The sequence below is a fragment of the Coffea arabica genome, chromosome 1e (genome assembly GCF_036785885.1).
Source record: "Coffea arabica cultivar ET-39 chromosome 1e, Coffea Arabica ET-39 HiFi, whole genome shotgun sequence".
Taxonomy (NCBI): Eukaryota; Viridiplantae; Streptophyta; class Magnoliopsida; order Gentianales; family Rubiaceae; genus Coffea; species Coffea arabica.
Window position 1 is genome coordinate 14,384,321 of NC_092311.1, and position 19,353 is coordinate 14,403,673.

At 36.8% G+C, this 19,353-nt stretch overlaps 1 protein-coding gene across 1 annotated transcript; it reads left to right on the top strand.

Annotated features, from left to right (window-relative positions):
• Positions 1 to 357: 357 nt before the first annotated feature.
• LOC113692037 (uncharacterized) lies at positions 358 to 1,011 on the top strand. The gene has a single exon (XM_027210374.1). The coding sequence runs from the start codon at positions 358 to 360 to the stop codon at positions 1,009 to 1,011; it is 654 nt and encodes a 217-aa protein (XP_027066175.1).
• The last annotated feature ends 18,342 nt before the right edge of the window (positions 1,012 to 19,353 follow it).

Sequence of the window (19,353 nt, forward strand, 5' to 3'; positions counted from 1 at the left end):
TGATTATCTTTAGAGTTTGACTTGCTAATACTTTAACTTTATATTTATTTTAAAACGTTCACCTTCTATAAGACCGATGGAAGGTAGAAGAGGTCGAGGGCGAGGAGCTAGACAATCTCATAACGTGGAAGGCAACCGAGAGTCGGGCGCTGACCAAAATCATGGATCTAGAGACGAGGTTGGGGAACAAGTGGCTACTGCCATTAACCGAATGACAGACATTCTGGAACGTTTGGCTAACCAACCAGGTCATGGAACTGTAAACCAACCCGTAAACCCTGAGGTGGGGAGGATAGAGCTCTAGAGCGCTTCCAGAGGTTTTTCCCACCTAAGTTCTCTAGAGGGTCTGATCCAGAAATGGCTGAGAGATGGTTAGAAAGAATTGCTGATATTTTTGCTGCTCTAAATTGCACGGAGGAAGGGCAAGTGGCATTTGCCATGTTTCAGTTCGAGGAAGCTGCCCAATCATGGTGGAACATGATAAGGGCCAAGTGGGATAGAAAACAGACTCCTAGGACTTGGGTAAACTTTACCCGGGAGTTTAATACTAAATTCCTCCTTCCGCTAACCCAAGAGAAAAGGGAAGATGATTTCATCAAGTGTAAGCAAGGATTGCTAAGTGTCGCGGAGTACGAGACACTATTCATCAAATTGTCAAAGTTCACCCCTGAGTTGGTGGCGACTGAACAGAGGAGGATAAGGAGGTTTATTCAAGATTTAAATGTGGAAATACAAGAAGGTATAGCAGCGGCCCAAATCACCAGTTTTAGTGATGCAATTGAGAGGGTTCAGAGAATTGAAAGTGCAAAAGCTCAATTGAGTGCCTTTAATACAAGAAAAAGGAATGCTCCTAGTGGTAGCCGTGGTCCAGTGGATGCGAATGCTCCACCTCTCAATTTTGGGAGAGGAATGAGTGGAGTGAACACCTCGAAAGCACCAAGAGGAACAATGACGAGAGGAGCTACGTCGAGAGGGGCATTTTCTAGAGGGACGTCAAGTGGAAAGGGATAGTCAAGGAATGTCCCACAAGGAAGCCAAGTATCAACTCCTAGTATGTATTGTAACTATTGTGGGAAGACTAATCATACGGAGGATAGGTGTTGGAAAAAAGAAGGGAAATTCTTGAAGTGTGGAAGTAGTGATCATCATTTGACTACGTTTCCTAAGGCTCAAGAGAGAAGTGGAGTTTGTCAGATGGACAAGCCAATCCCCAGTCAGGCTAGTGCAGTGGGGAATCGACTGAGAGTTCCAGTTAGGGTTTATGCCCTGGATCATTAGCAAGTTCCTAATCCAACGGAGGTTGTCAAAGGTACTATCCCTATTTTTCATCGTTTAGCTAAAGTCTTAGTTGACCCTAGTGCTTCGCATTCGTTTGTGAGTTCTGCTTTTGTGTGTGGGATAGATATAAAGCCGGTTAGATTACCTTATGACCTAGAGGTTAGAACACCTACGGGAAACCAAAGTCTGATTTCAAATCTGGTGTATAGGAACTGTGAAATTTGGGTTGGAGAAAGGAAGTTATTGGTAAACCTAGTGAGTTTGGACATCAAAGGGTACGATGTTATTATAGGGATGGATTGTTTAGTCCGATATCATGCTAACTTGAACTGTAGGACGAAGATTGTGAAATTTTGCATTCCGGGGGAAGTTACATTAAGATTGGATATGAAGGGAAGATTCGGTTCGTCTGCCCTTATTTCAGGATTTCGGGCTAGAAAGTTAATAAGTAAGGGCACTCAAGGTTATTTGACTTTTCAAATAAACCCTCCAAGTGATAAAGCGAAGTTGGAAGATGTGCCAATAGTGAGAGATTATCCCGACGTTTTTCCTGAGGAGTTAGAATCCTTACCTCCCGAGCGGGAGGTGGAGTTTAAGATTGATTTAGTGCCAGGGACAGCTCCCATTTCTAAAACCCTGATGGCCCCTGCGGAACTTAAGGAGTTAAAGATTCAATTACAAGATCTGTTAGAGTGGGGATTTATTAGGGAAAACGATTCGCCTTGGGGAACGCCTGTATTAATTGTCAAGAAAAAGGATGGGAGTTTGAGGTTGTATATAGACTTCCGAGGGCTGAATAATGTGACAATAAAGAACAAGTATCCTTTACCACTTTTTGATGAACTGTTTGATCAGTTGGAAGGGTCGGTAGTATTTTCTAAGTTGGACCTCAGGCAAGGGTATTATCAGTTAAGAATTAGGAAGGATGATATACTGAGAACTGCTTTTAACTCGAGGTATGAGCACTTTGAGTTTGTGGTGATGCCCTTCGGACTGACTAATACTCCTGCCGCATTCATGGACTTAATGCAGCGAGTCTTTAAGCCATATTTGGATCAGTTTATAGTGGTGTTTATAGACGACATTTTGGTGTATTCTAAAACCCGAGAAGATCATGCCCGACACTTGAAGATAGTGCTACAAACTCTAAGAGAGCACCAATTGTATGCTAAATTCACTAAATGTGAATTCTGGTTGGAGGAAGTATTCTTTTTAGGGTATAAGATTTCTAAGGATGGGATTTCTGTAGACCTATCTAAGGTTGACACTATTACTCAATGGAAACAACCAGAGACCCCTACGAAAGTTAGAAGTTTCTTGGTTTAGCAGGATATTACTGCCGATTTATTAAGGACTTTTCGAGAATTGTTGGGCCACTGGCTAATCTGACCAAGAAGCATGGCAAGTTTATATAGAATCCTAAGTGTGAAGTTAGTTTTCAAGAGTTAAAGAAGCGTTTGACAATGACCCTGATATTGACATTACCTAATGGGAAGGGAAGGATTTATGGTTTACTCAAATGCCTCTGAGGAAGGATTGGGTTGCGCTTTGATGCAAAATGGGAAAGTTATTGCTTATGTCTCTCGAAAATTAAAACCCTATGAACAGAATTACCCGACTCATGATTTGGAGTTAGTTGCAGTCATTTTTACGTTGAAAAGTGGAGACATTATTTATATGGGGTGACATTTGAGGTTTTTACGGACTATAAGAGTCTTAAGTATCCATTTTCTCAAAAGGAGCTGAATTTGAGACAGAGGCGATGGGTAGAATTTCTTGAGGATTACGACTGCACCATTAACTATCACCCTGAAAAGACTAATGTAGTAGCGGATGCGTTAAGTCTAAAAGCTCAAGTGGCAGGGTTAATGGTTAGAGAGTGCAGTATGTTGGAGAAGGTGAGCGAGTGGAATCCGCGCCTAGAAGGAGAAAATGTTGTATTTGAGAATTTGGCATTAAAGTCTCCATTGTTAGAATGTATTAAAGAGGCACAAAAGAAGGATGATATGGTGTAAAAATGGTTGGAAAAAGCACAGAAAGAGGGAACCCAAGATTTTAAAGTAGGGTCTGAAAGAGTACTAAGATTTCGAGATCGAATCGTGGTGCCCGGTGATGAAGGAATAAGAAGGAAAATATTAGGAGAAACACACTGATCTAAGTATACGACACACCCTGGGAGTAATAAGATGTACCAAGATTTAAAAGGGTTGTATTGGTGGGATGGCTTGAAAAAGGAAGTGGCTAGATTTGTTCAAACATGTCTTGTCTGCCAACAAGTTAAGACTGAATACCAGAAACCTTGGGGACTTTTGCAGCCTCTAGAGACACCCGAGTGGATGTGGTTTGGGTGGTAGTAGATCGGCTTTCTAAGACTGCACATTTCCTGCCGGGGAATATGAAATACTCTTTGGAAAAACTAGCAAAATTTTATATGGATAAAATTGTGAGGATACATGGAATTCCTATAAGTATCGTTTCTGATAGGGATCCGAGGTTTGTTCCCGATTTTGACAAAAATTCCAAGAGACTTTTGGGACCAAATTAAACTTGAGTACAGTATATCATCCCCAAACGGATGGACAGTCGGAGAGAACAATCCAGACTTTGGAGGATATGTTAAGATCATGTATAATGGAATTCGGAGGAAGTCAGAGTCATCATTTGACATTGGCCGAGTTTGCGTATAATAATAGTTACCATGCTTCAGTTCAAATGGTACCTTACGAATCACTATGTGGAAGAAAATATCGATCGCCGACCCACTGGGATGAAGTAGGAAAGAGAAAGATTTTGGATCCAACCACTATACCCTGGGTTGAAGAAGCATATGAGAAAGTAAAGATAGTACAAGAACGGCTCCAAACTGCCCAGAGTAGACAAAAGAGTTATGCGGATAATAGGAGAAAAAATTTGGAATTCGAAGTGGGGAATAAGGTCTTCTTGAGACTTAAACCCATGAAAGGAGGAGTTGTATCAAAGAAAGGGAAGAAATTAAAACCAAGGTATATTGGACCTTTTGAAATTCTTCGACGAATTGGAAAAGTGGCATATCAGTTGGATTTGCCTGCTAGTATGTCTAAGATCCATAATGTTTTCCACGTCTCTATGCTCAAGAAGTATCATCCGGATCCAACTCATGTGATTCACCTTGAAGATATTGAAGTAGATGAATCGTTTTCGTATGAAGAACATCCTGTGAAGATTCTTGATCGAGAGGTAAAGGACTTGAGAAACAAGAAAATTCCTTTGGTTAAGGTCCTTTGGAGAAATTATGATATCGAGGAATCGACTTGGGAGGCAGAAGAGGAGATCCAGAAAAAGTATCCTGAGTTGTTCGTTTAGAAAGGTGAGAATTTTGAGAACAAAATTCTTTTAAGGGGGGGAAGGATGTGAGGGCTCTAAAATTTTTACTATTTTTGAAAGGTAAATAATAATGATGAAAATATTTATATTATGTGATTTTGCCAAATTTTTGGTATTCTCATCTATTAAAATGTCATTTTACAACTTAGTTGAAAATTTTATTTTTAATTGCCCGGTTATCGTTTGGCTAGCATTAAGTGTGAAACTTTGGAGTGGTGGCGTGGAATTTAATCTTAAGATGAAATCTAGAGCATATAGAGAGTTTATAGAAATAGAAAAATGATAGGATAATATTGGTTGCGAAAAATCTAATTAAGGATAAGATGTCGCACGAGGATGCGACACATAAGAGAGTAGGTGAGGTGGTCCACCTACCACACTTTAAAGGAAGAAACTAGACTTGAGAGTTCATTTTCTTTCTTCCTCCTTGCGCCACCCGAAATTTAGAGAGAGAGAAAGAGACTTGAGAACTCTCCATTTCCTCCTCCATTTTGCTCTTGAAGATCACTTGGAAAACCATCAACCACCACATTTTTTTTTCTTCTTCTTCTCTTCTTGTTGAGCCGAGAGAGAGAGAAAGAGGGCAGCCAAGAGTAAAGGGACACCATCCATCTTGCTTCTTGTAGGTTTGTGGAAGAAATCACCAAGCAACCTAGAAGATCTTTGACCTTTCTTGGGGAAACTTGAAGGGGTGAAACTTGGAAGGAAGTTTTGAGGTTGAATCACACTAGATCTAGTTAGATTGTGATGCTCCCACTTCTCCCAAGGGCGAACCCAAGGGTATCGGCAGGACGTCTGCCCAAGTCTCGCCGGGACTCACTACAATCCATAATTCAAAACTAGAAATACTTCAAATAATATCAATATATATTTAAAGTACTTCAAAACATTTCATACTTACAATTAGTTAACCTTCAAGCTTAAATACAACCCAACGGAATATGTACCATAGTCATCTACTATAATACAACTTAAAGTCTTCAAAAGGAAACAATTTAGTACTATTCACGAGCACTCTTGGTCTTGAACCCTGTTAAGGAGAATAAAAGCGTGGAATGAGCTAAACAGCCCAGTGAGGTTCTAAGACACTCTAGCAGTTCTACTAAATCAAATAATTTGAGCATAATACATGTATGATTCAAGGTTGCATATTGGCACATTAATATGAAACAGTTATCATTATGCAGAAATAAACACATATTGAAGGATACGGTGTTCCAGTGGAACCATTTTGGTCAACTTCACCTTATTACTTCATATCCCCTCGGTTTGTCTGGCCATCACCTTATCCCTTCAGTGGTAATACTCGAGTATACCGAAACGGTGGCCCAGGATTCCAACCTACCCGATCGAGCCCAATCCTGACTCGAGCAGGTTAGTAACCAAGGGCAGGATCCAGTTCAGATTAGAGCTTACAACATGCGCAAGTAATCAAGTAAATCGGTAAATCGGTTGAACGGTAGAAATTTGTCATTTTAGTTGGTCGAGTGAGATGAAGTACACACTCGCCTTAAAACGGTGGCAATTTCATAAGAGCAATGATAGGTAACACTTAACACTTAAACACGTAAGCAATATGCCGTAATTTCATATGAACACGGAATTTACGGTAATCAAGTAATCAAGTAAGCAGGTAATCAAGTAAATCGGTAAACGGTAGATCGGTTGAACGGTAAATCGGTAATCGATAAATCGGTAAATCAGTTGGACGGTAGAAATTTGTCATTTTAGTAGGTCAAATGAGATAAAGTACACACTCGCCTTAAAACAGTGGAAAAGTTCATAGGAGCAATTATCAATAGCACTTAATAGTTAAACACATAATGACTATAGAGTAAACTTGTTGTAAAACTATTCAAGTCACGTACTCCTATATGGAACATTCACCAATTCAAAACAAGTGAGTAAGTATTCAAACAAGTGTTTAGACGTCCGCTTCGAGTTCCTCTTGAAAGTCCCCTTGAGCGCCTGAGCAAATAATAATTAACTTCACTCACAATCATGCATTTACCAAGAAAGGATGCACACTTATTTAGACTAAATCAAAGTCTTAAAAGAGAGCTTTAATTCTCTCAACTAGAGGTTCAAGAGTTAAGTTTTAAAGTCCAAAGAGAGACTAGCATCTTCCATGAAATCGAGTTCAAAACATTCAATCGATATCGAGAAAAGAAGTCAAGTTCCCGAAATTGTATTTTCTAAGTAATCGGCAAATTTCAGCTTTACACAACAATCTTTGGAAAATCGAATTTGGAGTTTGGCATGTCAAAAAATGGAAAACTTTACACCGTTGGAATCTTTGTTCAAAGTACTAAAAGTTCCTAGAAGACATTTTTCCAAAATTATAAACGGAAGACATTCAAATTTCAGCCCAAAGTGGCTGACTTGAACCTATAAGACAGTTTCAGTCTTAGTTTTCGGCAAACTTTGGAAATTCGGTCAAATTCACAGAAAGTGAACTAGCCTCCGAAATTTGTAACACAATAAGAAGTCCAAACAAGGTTTCAAACAGGACAAATAGAACTAAATTTTGAATTTTGAGCATTGATATATAATAGTCTGAAGTAGGCTGGAATTTGGGCACAAATCAGAAATTTTCCAGATTTGAAAAGCAAACTTTGTAGCATCATTTGGATATCAAAAGGTTGTTAAAATAACACCAAATTTTGTACACTTAAACCTCTATATGTGGACTACCCCTGTATCAAATTTCATGCAAAAACTTAAGTGGGAAGGTAGTTAACAAAATGACTGAAGTTCATAAAATGTTTCAAAGCAAATCTGTCTTCTTGCTTTCCTTTCTTTTCAAAACATTTTGCACAATGAAATCAGTCCCAATTCAATCCATTTTTGAAACCAAAGTCCTAGAAACATCTATTATATATTTGGTAGGTGATTGACACCAGAATTTTCGAAACAACATATCCCAAATCAAATTAGACTAGTCGGCTAGCAAGAAAGAAGGATTTTCCAGATTTCCAGCTTTACTGCAGTTTGAAAATTGAAGCATATCTCACTCAATACAACTTGAAATTGAGAATGGTTAGTGGCGTTGGAAACTAGATTCAAAAGGTTACATTTTATCAGAAGAAGTTGGAAATCTGTGAGGCCCCGATTAGTCCTTAAGTTGGATATTATGTGATGCTAATTATTTGTGTGGTAAAATTTGGGTTTTAGGGTTAATTGGAAAACCCTAATTTGGGTTATGATTAAAACTCTAGTTTTTGTATTAATCACAAGTTTGAGTTGTAGTTAGAGTTAGTTATGCTAGTGTGTGGTTTAGTATAGGATTCGATCCATTTTATATAGGTTAGGTAAGTTTAAAAAGTTAGAAAATCCTAAACTAGTAAAACCTCTAGTGTTATAATTTATTAGAACCCTAAGTTGGGTTTAAAAACCCTTAATATTTCCCATGACAAAACGATTGTTGTTTAATTGCATTTGTGTATGTTAATACATGGGTAAGTATAGATGATTAAGTTAGTGGGGTGATTAGTAGAGAAACTAAGTAAGATTAATTAGTTTGGACTAGATTAAGTTTAAGTCCTATGGAGTAAATTGTAAGGAGTTCAAATGTTCAAGGGCAAGAGTTGAAAAAAAGGTAAGTTGAAGTGTAAGGGTTAAAGGAGCAAAATGGGAACTTTTATGTGATTGGGTGTTAAGAAAATATCTTCTAATGTCTTGACTAGGCTTATGACTAAGCTTATATCTAGAAGATACAAGAGAAACCAAGTGATTAAATCACAAAACAACATAGAAAAAAAGAGAGAGAGGGCCGAAAATTTGGAGAGAAAAGAGAGAAGAAAAATCCCTTTGGTGCACCAACTTTTGTCCATTAAACTTGATCTTGGAGCCTAGAACAACAACCTTGGCACTTGATTGTAGTGGTTTGATCATCTACAGAGCTTCAATTAAAGGTAAATCATCCTATTTGAAAGTTGGTTTTTGGTGATTAAGTTTTGAAACCATGAAAAGTGATGCTTTTGTTGTAATTGTGCTCTCTTATGGTTCATATGGTGAGTATATGGTGGTTATAGAGTAATTTTATGGGTTAATTTAGTGATAATGTTGTTGAAATTTTGGTTAAGGCTAGGAGAAATTAGGGCTTTTTGGTTTAAGCTTCTCTTAGTCAATTGGGTTGGTGATTAGACTTGATAATGGAACTTTTGGTGTAATTAAGTCATTTGAATGGTAAACTCTTAATAAACTCAGGTTTGTTATGGAACCCTAATGAAAAAGGGAAATTAGTTTGGTTTAGTTAGAACTTGAAAGGTTGGTGTGTACTTGGCTAGCGTTTTGAAGTTAGTAAAGAACTAGTGGAATTGGAATCTAGATGGTGGGTAATATTTGGTAATTTGGGGAAGAAATTTCGGACCATTGCTAGGTCTTTTAGAATCTGGTATAGGTAGTATTATTTGGTATGAAATTGGTTAGAAAACTTGTATAAGACTCATAGCAATGGACCATGTGTTTGCAAAGTTCAAAAACAGGCAAAACTGGAAACAGGGCAGCTCACAAATCCGAACATGGGCTCTGTTTTTATTTATGCTGTGTGCTGATTCGGAAGCTGCTCAAAACATAAAAGTTGTAGCTTCTTAAGTCTTTTATGTGCCTGCAAAATTTCAGGTCAAACGGATCAGTGTAGCCTGAGTTATGGCCAAAACAATCTCTCCTGTTTGGAACACTGGATTGTGTTACGTTTTCAAATTTGGCCTCTGGCCATGCTCGGTTCGCCTGGATAACGTGCGAACTGAGTGTTGATCCCTTCATAAGAAATGTAGATCTTGGTCTTAGCTTCGAAATGGTATAAAGTGCATCCAAATCCGAGTTCCGTAGCTCCAGTTATGACCAAAAAAAGAACGGTTGTCAGAACTGCCTTTGAATTTGGCAGTTCTGACAGGAATTTTGGACCCGTTTTTCACCCTGGTCGGTATTGATTCAGGTTTAGGCCAAAACATAAAAGTTTTAGTATTATAACACACTGTCTAACGCCTTTAGAATTTCTTGATTTGGACTTGTGAGCTGTGAGTTATGGTCCGGCCAACAGACCCTGTCCGTTACCCTAGAGTGTAAACTTCTGGTACTGTTTTCCATAATTTTGACCTATGTTCATTCAGATCTAGGTTAAGGTGTTTTCACGAAAGTTGTATCCCTTCCTCTTAGCTTCGCAACGGTACCTCATGCACTTTGGTCCGACACTTGTAGCTTCAATTGCGTTCAAAACAGTTTTTGAGTCTAAAACGGTCACGTTGCCCTTCCTACTTCCGTAAGCCATTTTCACGCATGCATGTGCCAATGTTGCCATTTTGCTTGATTTATGCACTTTAGTAGCCATTTGTGTAATAATATGGTACAACCTTCTATTACAGACGGTGGCGAGTTAGACGGAGCCGGTGGGGCCAACTAGCTGTTACACCCGAAGTAATTTTTGCACTTGTACTGTTTTGTGATTTGGGTAAGTATTCAGGCCGTTTTTGTGTATAACTTGTTTATGTGCTTTGGTGTGGATGAGAGAGTACTTAGGCGAGGGTGTACTTGATCACACTCGACCTAAACCCTAATTTGTACTTGTGCTTCTTTATGAGCTGTGTATATATGAATTATTTTGGTACTGAACCCCTTGAGCTTGTAACTCGGGGTGACTTATGTGAAATTTGTGAAATATGATGAAGTTGTGGGCCCGATCTCAAGACCTAGACGGACTATTCGAGTCAGCCGGGGTTTGGTCGAAACCAGTCCAACCTAGTCTTAAGGTCACCAAGTTTGTGGTTCTGTGAACCAAGTTTGTGAACCGAGCTTGTGAATCAAGTTCAATTTCGTGAGGTGACTGGCCAGTGAGGGTGATAAGGTGTTAGGTGGGAGTACAAGTGGAGTTCTACGAACCCTTAACGGTGGTCGACGGAGTGTCGACAGGAGGTCACACATGGCACATGACGTGGCTTTGGAGCCAACCTGTATCCTTAACTTGTGTTGTTACTTTTATATTTTCGATTTGACATCTTTGTGACGTAATTGTTCGTATTACTGTGAAATTTATATTTTTATCCCTGTTTACCTACTAAGCATCTAGTTTACCCCTTTCCCTTTGTTTTCCTTAACAGGGGCCGACACGGGGAACTTTTGGCACTATCACTAGTATAGTTAGGCTTGGTTTGTAATAGCCGGAAAACTAAGATGTTTTTTCTTGTTTTAGTGACCTGTATAAGGACCCCTCTTTGGGTCTACTTTATATTTTGGTTATTAGCATAAGATAATGTAGTAGTCTGGATAACTCCTTTTGAGGATGTAAATACTCTTTTGGGATTGAATATATTGTGAATAGTAATCTTTTGGTTTATATAGTTTTATTTGCTTTGTGTTTTGAGTCCTGGCGCGAGTTAGGCAGGCGTCCCGCCGATACCCTCGAGTTCACCCTTGGGAGAAGTGGGGGCGTCAAAAAATCAGTTCATAAATAGCTCGAATTCAAGTGACAAGCCTCAGCTTACCACTGTGATTCGAACAGAATAGCAGAACAGAACAGGAAACTTTGGTGAACTACTACGGTTCACTCAGTTCGAACTAGATGGTGAATTTTATACTTTTGGAAATCTCCAAATGTCTAGTTTCAAATGCCGCAAACGACACTCAATTTCGACATCTGTACAGAGAGATATGTTCAATTAAAGAGACACTGTTCAGGTGCCCTGAACACGTTTTTCCAGATTTCTAAAATTTCGAAAATTCAACTTTTACTCTACCAATTCAAATGATTTTTCGTAGAAACTTTCTACACACCATATACAACATATATACATCAGTTTCAAAGTCATTTGAGCAACAAAAATTGGAGTTAAAGCCACGGCAAAACAGAACAGATTTTCGGTCAGCTTTCCTAGGAAATTTCCTTCAATCTTTCCTTCAATTTCTAAGCTTAATACTCATCACAACCACAATAACACTCATATTATCATAATATCAGCACATATACCCAAGGTGAGAATTCATAGAGCCCACTTCAACCATTTCAATCTAAGCAACAACAACAATATGGAAGCTACAAGCTTCATAGTCAAAACCGAAACCCATTAAAGCCAAGAAAATGGAAAGATTTGAAGTGGATGAAGGCTACCTCTTAGCTCTTGAAGAAACCAGAAATTTGACCACTAAAACTCTCAAGAAAACCTCCAAGATGAAGCTTTCCTCCAGACCAAGGTTAATCTCCAAGTGATTTTGAGGTTGGATGCAAAGTTGGAAGTGTTTTGGAGCAAGAATGAGCAAAATTGGAATGGAGTGCTTTCTTCCATCTTCCCTTGAAGTTGCTGGCCGAAAATGAGGGAGTGAGGAGAGAGAGATGAGGATTTGTTTGGGTGATGAAACTTGGAGAGAAAGAATGAAATAGTAGCTTTAGGTTGTGTGCAAAAAGTCAACTCTCGCTAGTGGTCGCGCGAGGGTTTCGTAACACCGTTTTCTCTCGGTTTGTTTCAATTGTGCACTAAACCTCTAATGTAGTTCCTTGAATATGGTGATAATCCACTCTTAGTATTCTAGTATTAGTTTCTTAAATCTCCATTTAACCGTTCCGGCTCGATATACGTGAACTTCCAATTCGCGCGTGATAAAGCGAAATTTTTTGAACTCATTCACCACTAATGCCTCAATTAACTTTTCTTAGTCTATTATTATTCATTCTTAATTCTCCAAGACTAATGCACTCTCAGATCGAATTTGCCTCGAAAAATGTGTACTCGTTATTCCTTACCGAACGAGCCTCCAAAAAATAAATTTTTCTAACGAAACGTTTGAAAAACGTAAGTGAGACATTGTTTTGCGTAAATGGATTTAAAATGGTTGAAATAAATTATTCGGAGAAAATGGGTGAATAAATAATTAATTAAGCCATTAAAATAAGATTAAAATAAGTAAAAATTCAGGTCCTCACATAGATCTTGAGGTAAGAATCGAAAATCACCCTTAATCTTTAATTTCTAGCCATGAAAATGTTAGATTCACTTGATTTAAGTAAGATCTATGGTAGATCTAGTAAATTTCTTGAAGTTATACCACTAGATGTTATAGTGGTTAAAATACTAGCATAACTCTTAATTTGTTGGTTGGATTCACTTGGAAATTTTCCATTGATAACCAAGTGCTAATGATTGATGAAGCACTTAGGGATTTGAGTGAGTTTTTGTTGGTTAAATGGTTGTTTTGTTGGCGAAATTCTTGAGGAATTTTCGGATGAGCTAGCTGAATGAAGAGGGTTAATTTTCAACCTTCATTTTCGACATTTTTGTGTTCTTTTTGACTAAATTTCACTCAAGTGACTTGGTATTAGGTTAAACTATGATTATATGTTGAATTGAAGTTGAAAGTTAGGAATTTTAATGGTTAAAAGTCATTTTTATTTCACTATTTTTGGGCTAAAAACTATCCAGGCAGCAATGGTGAACTCGAGACTGTTTGGCCCTTGATTTTGTGTTTTCACGCGTTGAATTTTGGGGAAAACTATTCTAGATATATATTATTTTCATAACTCGATTTTACGTGTCGAGTTCAAGTAAATTTGGTTTAGTTTCGCGAATTGTTGGAGCGAAACTTATTGTCTTTCTTTATGTGTTTATAGGAGTGATTGAAGACTGTGATACCGATCCTAACTTGGATTCGGAGGATTTCCATGCATGTTATCTGTCTTGAACTTGCAAATATGACATAGATGTGAACTTGATGTTGTGACTAAGATGAATAGTAATTTGAATTGTGGAAGTTTTGTGATGTCACTTGGATTGTTACCCTATCGACGATCAGTGATTGAGTGTACATGTTAATTCTTGGGAATTCCTGAGTCCTATAGGTAAGTCTGCCGATTCGAGCCAATCATGGGATTTGGTCGAGGAGATTTGACGAGCCAGAGGAGAGTGTTTTATATTCACTGGACTTAGTGTTTAGACTTGTCCTTTTTGAAGTGAAAACTATGATATGCTCGAGCAATACCCATTTTAAGTGTTTTGGATTTCGGGCTGGTTAGGGGGAGTCGTTGGAAGGAGAATGAAGTAAGTGGAGTTCTACATAAGGATAAAACTTGAGAGTCGACGGAGTGTTGACTACGTGAAATAAGATCAAGATTCGTGAAAATTGGTTCCTGAGAGCCACCCGTGTCCTACCCCCTTGATATTGTTAATCGCTTTATTTACTCGCTTTGAATTGTAAACTTGAAGTGTAATTTGAACTGCTCTATATGACTGTATGCCTTTTTGGAACTCGCTGGGCATTAGCTTATTCCTTCAAATTTGTTTTCCTTAACCGGAATTGAGAATCCGAGTGAAGCCGCTGTCAGTTAGGGTGTGACCTTGTTTCTTTTGTATCTTGTTTTGGGTTGTTAAACTTTGAATTCGATATTTTGGAAACTTGTAAAACGAACTTTGATTTTATCTTAAGTACGTTGGATCTTATTTTACTAGTTGGGTTGTAAGTTGAACTTAGTTATGTTATAAGCTGTGGAATTGTTATTTTAACTACTTTGGAAGTATTTTATTCGATCGTATGAGTAAGTCATGGCGTAAGTTGGATAGGCAGCCTACAGAACCCTTTGGTTCACCCTAGGGGAAGATGGGACTGTCACAAAAACACTCATTAAAAGAATTTAGGAGAATAAAACTTTCACTAAAAATCTTAGGAGAGAAGAAATTCTCATTAAAAAAACCCTAGGAGAGACATTATTCAAACAAATGAAAAAAATAAACTTGACAGAGGGCTCTCCCAATGGGAAAAGGCCAGAAAATTTTGGTCTCTCAACCACTGAAGAGTTGGAGAAAGTTTTAATTGAAAGAATTTTTAAAGAGAAGAAAGAGAGAATCGGGTTTAGGTAAGCAAGTTTGCAAGGAGCTCAAATTCACGTGGACTTGAAATCTACTAATTTAAACCATTGAAATATCTCCAACTATTTAATGGAAGTTGAATCCAAATTCATCCCAGATAATCCAAACAAGCTAGGGGATTTGAATGGAGGATTTAAGTTTGATGTTTATTCAAATCCTTTAGTGCAAACACAGCCTCGGAGAACAGAGTTAAAATATAGGAGTATGCAATTCAATACAGAGTTAAAAATTTAGGAGTATGCAATTCAATATACGACGTGCGCTGTCTGGTTTCTTTTGAGCGAAAAATCTTGAAGTCGTATCAAAACCTGCATGAAACTATTGAAACGGTTTCTCCAATATTGCCTTCACTTTCTGTTATTAACATTTTCCCTATTTCCTCTGCATATCCATGTGTGTTTCAGACACTATTCGATCAACTGAGGCACCAACTACCAAGAACTCAATTTAAATTCTGCTCCGGAAAACCCTTTTATCATTTCTGTGTGTGAGTCAATGTGTGTCGGTATGTGAAATTGAGGCAAACCAAAGTTAAGATCTTGAGGATCCATTGAGTGAGGTTGCGTCATCTTATTTAATAAGACACCAGATTCTTGGTCCAGAATTGATGCCATGTTTGTCGAACCGCACATGTTTTTCCTATCATCTTTGAACCGTTTCAACCATGTGAGATACTTTTCGGACTATTTCAAAATTTTCATAAGAACAACTGTCAGAGTTGCAAATCAACTTCACTAGAAAACACCTGAATTTGTTTGCTTCATCTTCAAGAATGTTATAGATGCTTATAACACGGCGAAATTCATGCAAGTGGGATGCAAATTTGGAAATTAATCTTCCCCCTTTTGGTCGGTAAGGGAAATGTAAGAATGTATACTATCACAATCCTGTGCCTTCACAAACATGACTTAAACCTCAATTTTTAATATGAAAGAAATTTACAGATACTTTGTTATATCATTTCAGAAGTCACGGTTAATCTATTTTTGCAAATTCAATCATTGCTGATATTTGAATTGTAACATCTACTTTGAGATTGTTTCTGTTTACAGTAAGTTATGGTAAATTATTTGTTTCCGAGAGGTGTCGCAAGGACACAAGAACCTAGAGCTTGGCTGGCTTTCATTTCTTGAATTTGACTGTCCCCAGAGTAAAAATTATACTGAAAATTTTTGTTTAGCTGTTAGATTTCGATATAAATAATTTTTTTTACCTCTAACCTCTCCCCACACACTTCCCATGCTCCAACTACGAGGTCTAAAATTCAAATCCTAAACCTAATAGCAGAAAAAACTCTAAGAGCGCTCATGATTTGGCCAAACGATTTTATCTGACCGAACATAAAAGTCTCAGCTCTAAATGGGTACTAGTCTAGAATTTAAGAGCAATTGGGACCGAAAATGATTGCTTCATGTGGTGCCAATTTTAGCTTGTTTTCGGCCAGATCACCTCTTTGCTAAGTGTAGAGACTTTCTATTCAAATCTGTGTGAGATCATTTTCGTATGTATGTTTTCATTTGTTGGAAATTCAAAATATGCAGAATTTTTATTCTCCACTAGTATTTGTGGAAGACGGAAAAATGTACAATATTAATTTAAAAGAAAAGAATATTCATATTGGTAACTACATACAGATAACTGGCCATTACAAACATACATTCCTGGAAGATGTCAAGACAAATTTTGTTTCACATACATAATGAAAGGTATCATCAATGTCTATTTTGTTTGAAGGTCACTCAAAATAATGTTCATTTAAAGGAATCCTATTTGAACGAATCTACCAACCAATTGACTGTTTTAATTAAGAAATACTGGATTATTACTGTTTTATTGTGATGTCATAGAAATATTGGGGCATCCAAGAAAGGACATTTTTCAAGAAACCCCACGTGTCCCACGAGACCAAGGCAAGCGCTAATCATTCGAACTCGCAAATATTAGTGATGATTTAGTTAATAACTAATAAGTGCTTGGCTATGCAAAATTATTAAATCTCTAATACCTGCATGCCGACCTGTTGTCGGACCATGTGCACTATCTTAATTTACCATGCCAAAATAATAGTTGCAATATGAATCATCTTTGTGGTGTGATTAGAAATCAGGATTCTTGTCTTGTTTGGACAAGTTATATCTTTCAGATAATTGTAAAGCCACCCATATTTTGTACAGACTCGCTCTTATATTTTTCTTAACCACAACAATAACACAATGTCACCATGATCATGGGCGGAGCTAGGGAGTAGCGCGGAGGGGCTCAGTAATGAAAAATTAGGTTTTTCTTTTTCGAAAAGTTGAAATTTTTAAAATTTTTTATATAAATTTAAACTTTTGCATGCACGAAAATTAAAAATATTTCAATTTATATGCTTAAATTTTAGTTAAATTAGAGTTCGTCCCATTAAAGGAAATTTTCTGGTTCTGCTAATGCTCAAAAATAAACCATTGACTACATGTTTACCAAGAAAATTCACAGCTAGCAATCGTGGCTTTGATTCTCTCTTACACAGGCACCTTTTCTTTTTTCAGTTTGGAAAGAGATAAATTATCTTCTTTCTTCTGAGGAACTTCAGACTTATCGTGAATGACATTTTTAACAGGATAGAAACTTTAGATGTCCTCATTAGACCCACTGCCCCGGAGCTGCCACACCAGATTGGGGAAATCTCTATTATTGTGGGCAGATTGCGAGATTGAAAGATCTAACATGATAGAGTTAAGGTCAATGATAAGGTCCCTCGAAAGAATTGGACAAATTAAACTGGGCGCGTCGCTCATTTAATAAAAATGGACTAGGTCTCAAGCCTGTGATACCAAACTGGGAGAATTCAATAGGGCGGGCAGAAATTTCAGAAATCTGTCTCTTTTTTCAGAAATCTGTCTCAACAATATATTTTGTGGACCCAAACTTTGTACCGAACAATATGTGCAACAGTCACCCAAGATGAAAGATTAAAAGTAATAAGCTAGTTCTATTCTAATTATGGTGTTGAGCCAACATCAAGGCGAAATCTTGTCAATGGAGGAACAATATGGGGGCTTTTTTTTTCTCTTCTCTTATTTTTTTTTTTTTCTGATAGGGCAGTATGTTTTTCCAACATTTTAGCAAACAGGATCTGTCTTGGGAGCATATTTAAATTATTTTGCAAACCATCATTTGGGCAGTTCTTTTCAAATTTCTTCTTTTTTTCTTGCACATGTAACTATGCTGACGGTTTCAATTTGTCTGCCATGATGTCCAAATTAATGCTTTAACCAAATCAAGCAATACGGCCAAATCATTTTTTAGTTAGGCAACAATTTTCATTTTCCATTTTTTCCTTTTTTTACACTAGATTTTTATTGGGAATTGATTTTATTGAATCCTTCTTTCTTTTTATTTTTTTAATCATTTTTTGGGATTAAATTGAGGATCAAGTAACGTGTTGGCTATGGCTTGTGGTTAACACCAATATGCATGTAAACAATGACAAAAGGAATATATACTTTGTTCAAAGAAAAAAGAAGTCTATTTTAGGCACTTTTTACCACATGCGTGGACCCAAAAAATAATATGAAGGAACTGTGGATGCCATACAATACTACAACGAATCTTCTTTCTTACTCTTTATCTCATTTTTATTATATTATTATTTCTCCTTTATAAACATCATATTTTATTTTTTTTGGTTTTCTTAAAATTCAATAACTATTAATTGAATAAAAATTAAATACAATAGTTTCAAAAAAGTAATACATAATAGAAAATTATAAAATACAGCGGAAATTACATAAAAATCTCATTTTTTATGCATTTTGATTTTTTTAGTTTGTTAAATTTTGTGTATTATTCAGTTAATAGTTATTAAATTTTAAGAAAATAAAAAAGAACTAAAATATGATGTCTATGAAAGAAAAATAGTAATATAATAAAAAATGAGACAGAGAGTGTCACATGAAGTAGGATAAAAGATCTGTTGGCACACAATACTATATCAACGCTATCGAAATTATCTCATATTCTTGGGACCTTGATAGCATTTGTCAGAGAATGCCGTTTTACTACAATAATTGAAACCTTTTTTTTTTGTTTTGCTATTCTCTATGTTGTTTTTTCAAAGTGACCGAATAAAGTTGTCCTGTTCAGTTGCTTGCTGCATTTATAAAGACTATGTGCAAGAAATCTGTGAATCCTACTTTACTTGCTAGAGAAGACTGTTTGTAATTGGATTGAATATTGTCATCCAAATTTCGACCATAGTCCCAATTATTTATGTCACATGAATGATTGCTCACTTCTTTTATATCCCACTCCCATAACAAGATGGGTATTCCCTCGTGTTTTCTCCGGCAACTTTCCCTGTTTTTCCTTTGTCTCTCTCATCCAACTTTCTTTCTTCTTCTTTTATATGGTTTTTTTTTTTTTTTTCAATTTGTTGGATTAAAGTCATGAGTGAAACTTTTGCAAAAGACTTGGCGGATTGGACCAGAAAGTTACATAGGTTAATCTCTAATTAGTCAATATAAACTTGAGAAAAAAGTTACAGGTATATGATGCCTTTAGCTATTTTTATAGTAAAACTTTCATTGATTAGAAACTAATAATTTAATCCGGGATGAAAGAAGTATAGTGAAAATCGGATTAAGTGATGCACCATTTTTTCACTCACATCTAGAAGGATATACCTTGATTATCCTAACTTTAAAATGCTCCAACAAAGAATCATCTTCCTCTAAAAACAAATAGTTTACTTCAGGACAAATATTATAAAAAGAAAATGCATCAGTCACACTCTAGTAGGAAGTTTGCTCTATTCCATTTTGATTCTTAAACTCTTATCTTATTACCTTTTCTTTATTTGTAGTTACAAAAAACTTAG

What these genes read in the sequence shown, in the direction of transcription:
- LOC113692037 (XM_027210374.1), top strand. Translation starts at nt 358, where the DNA reads ATGGCTGAGAGATGGTTAGAAAGAATTGCTGATATTTTTGCTGCTCTA.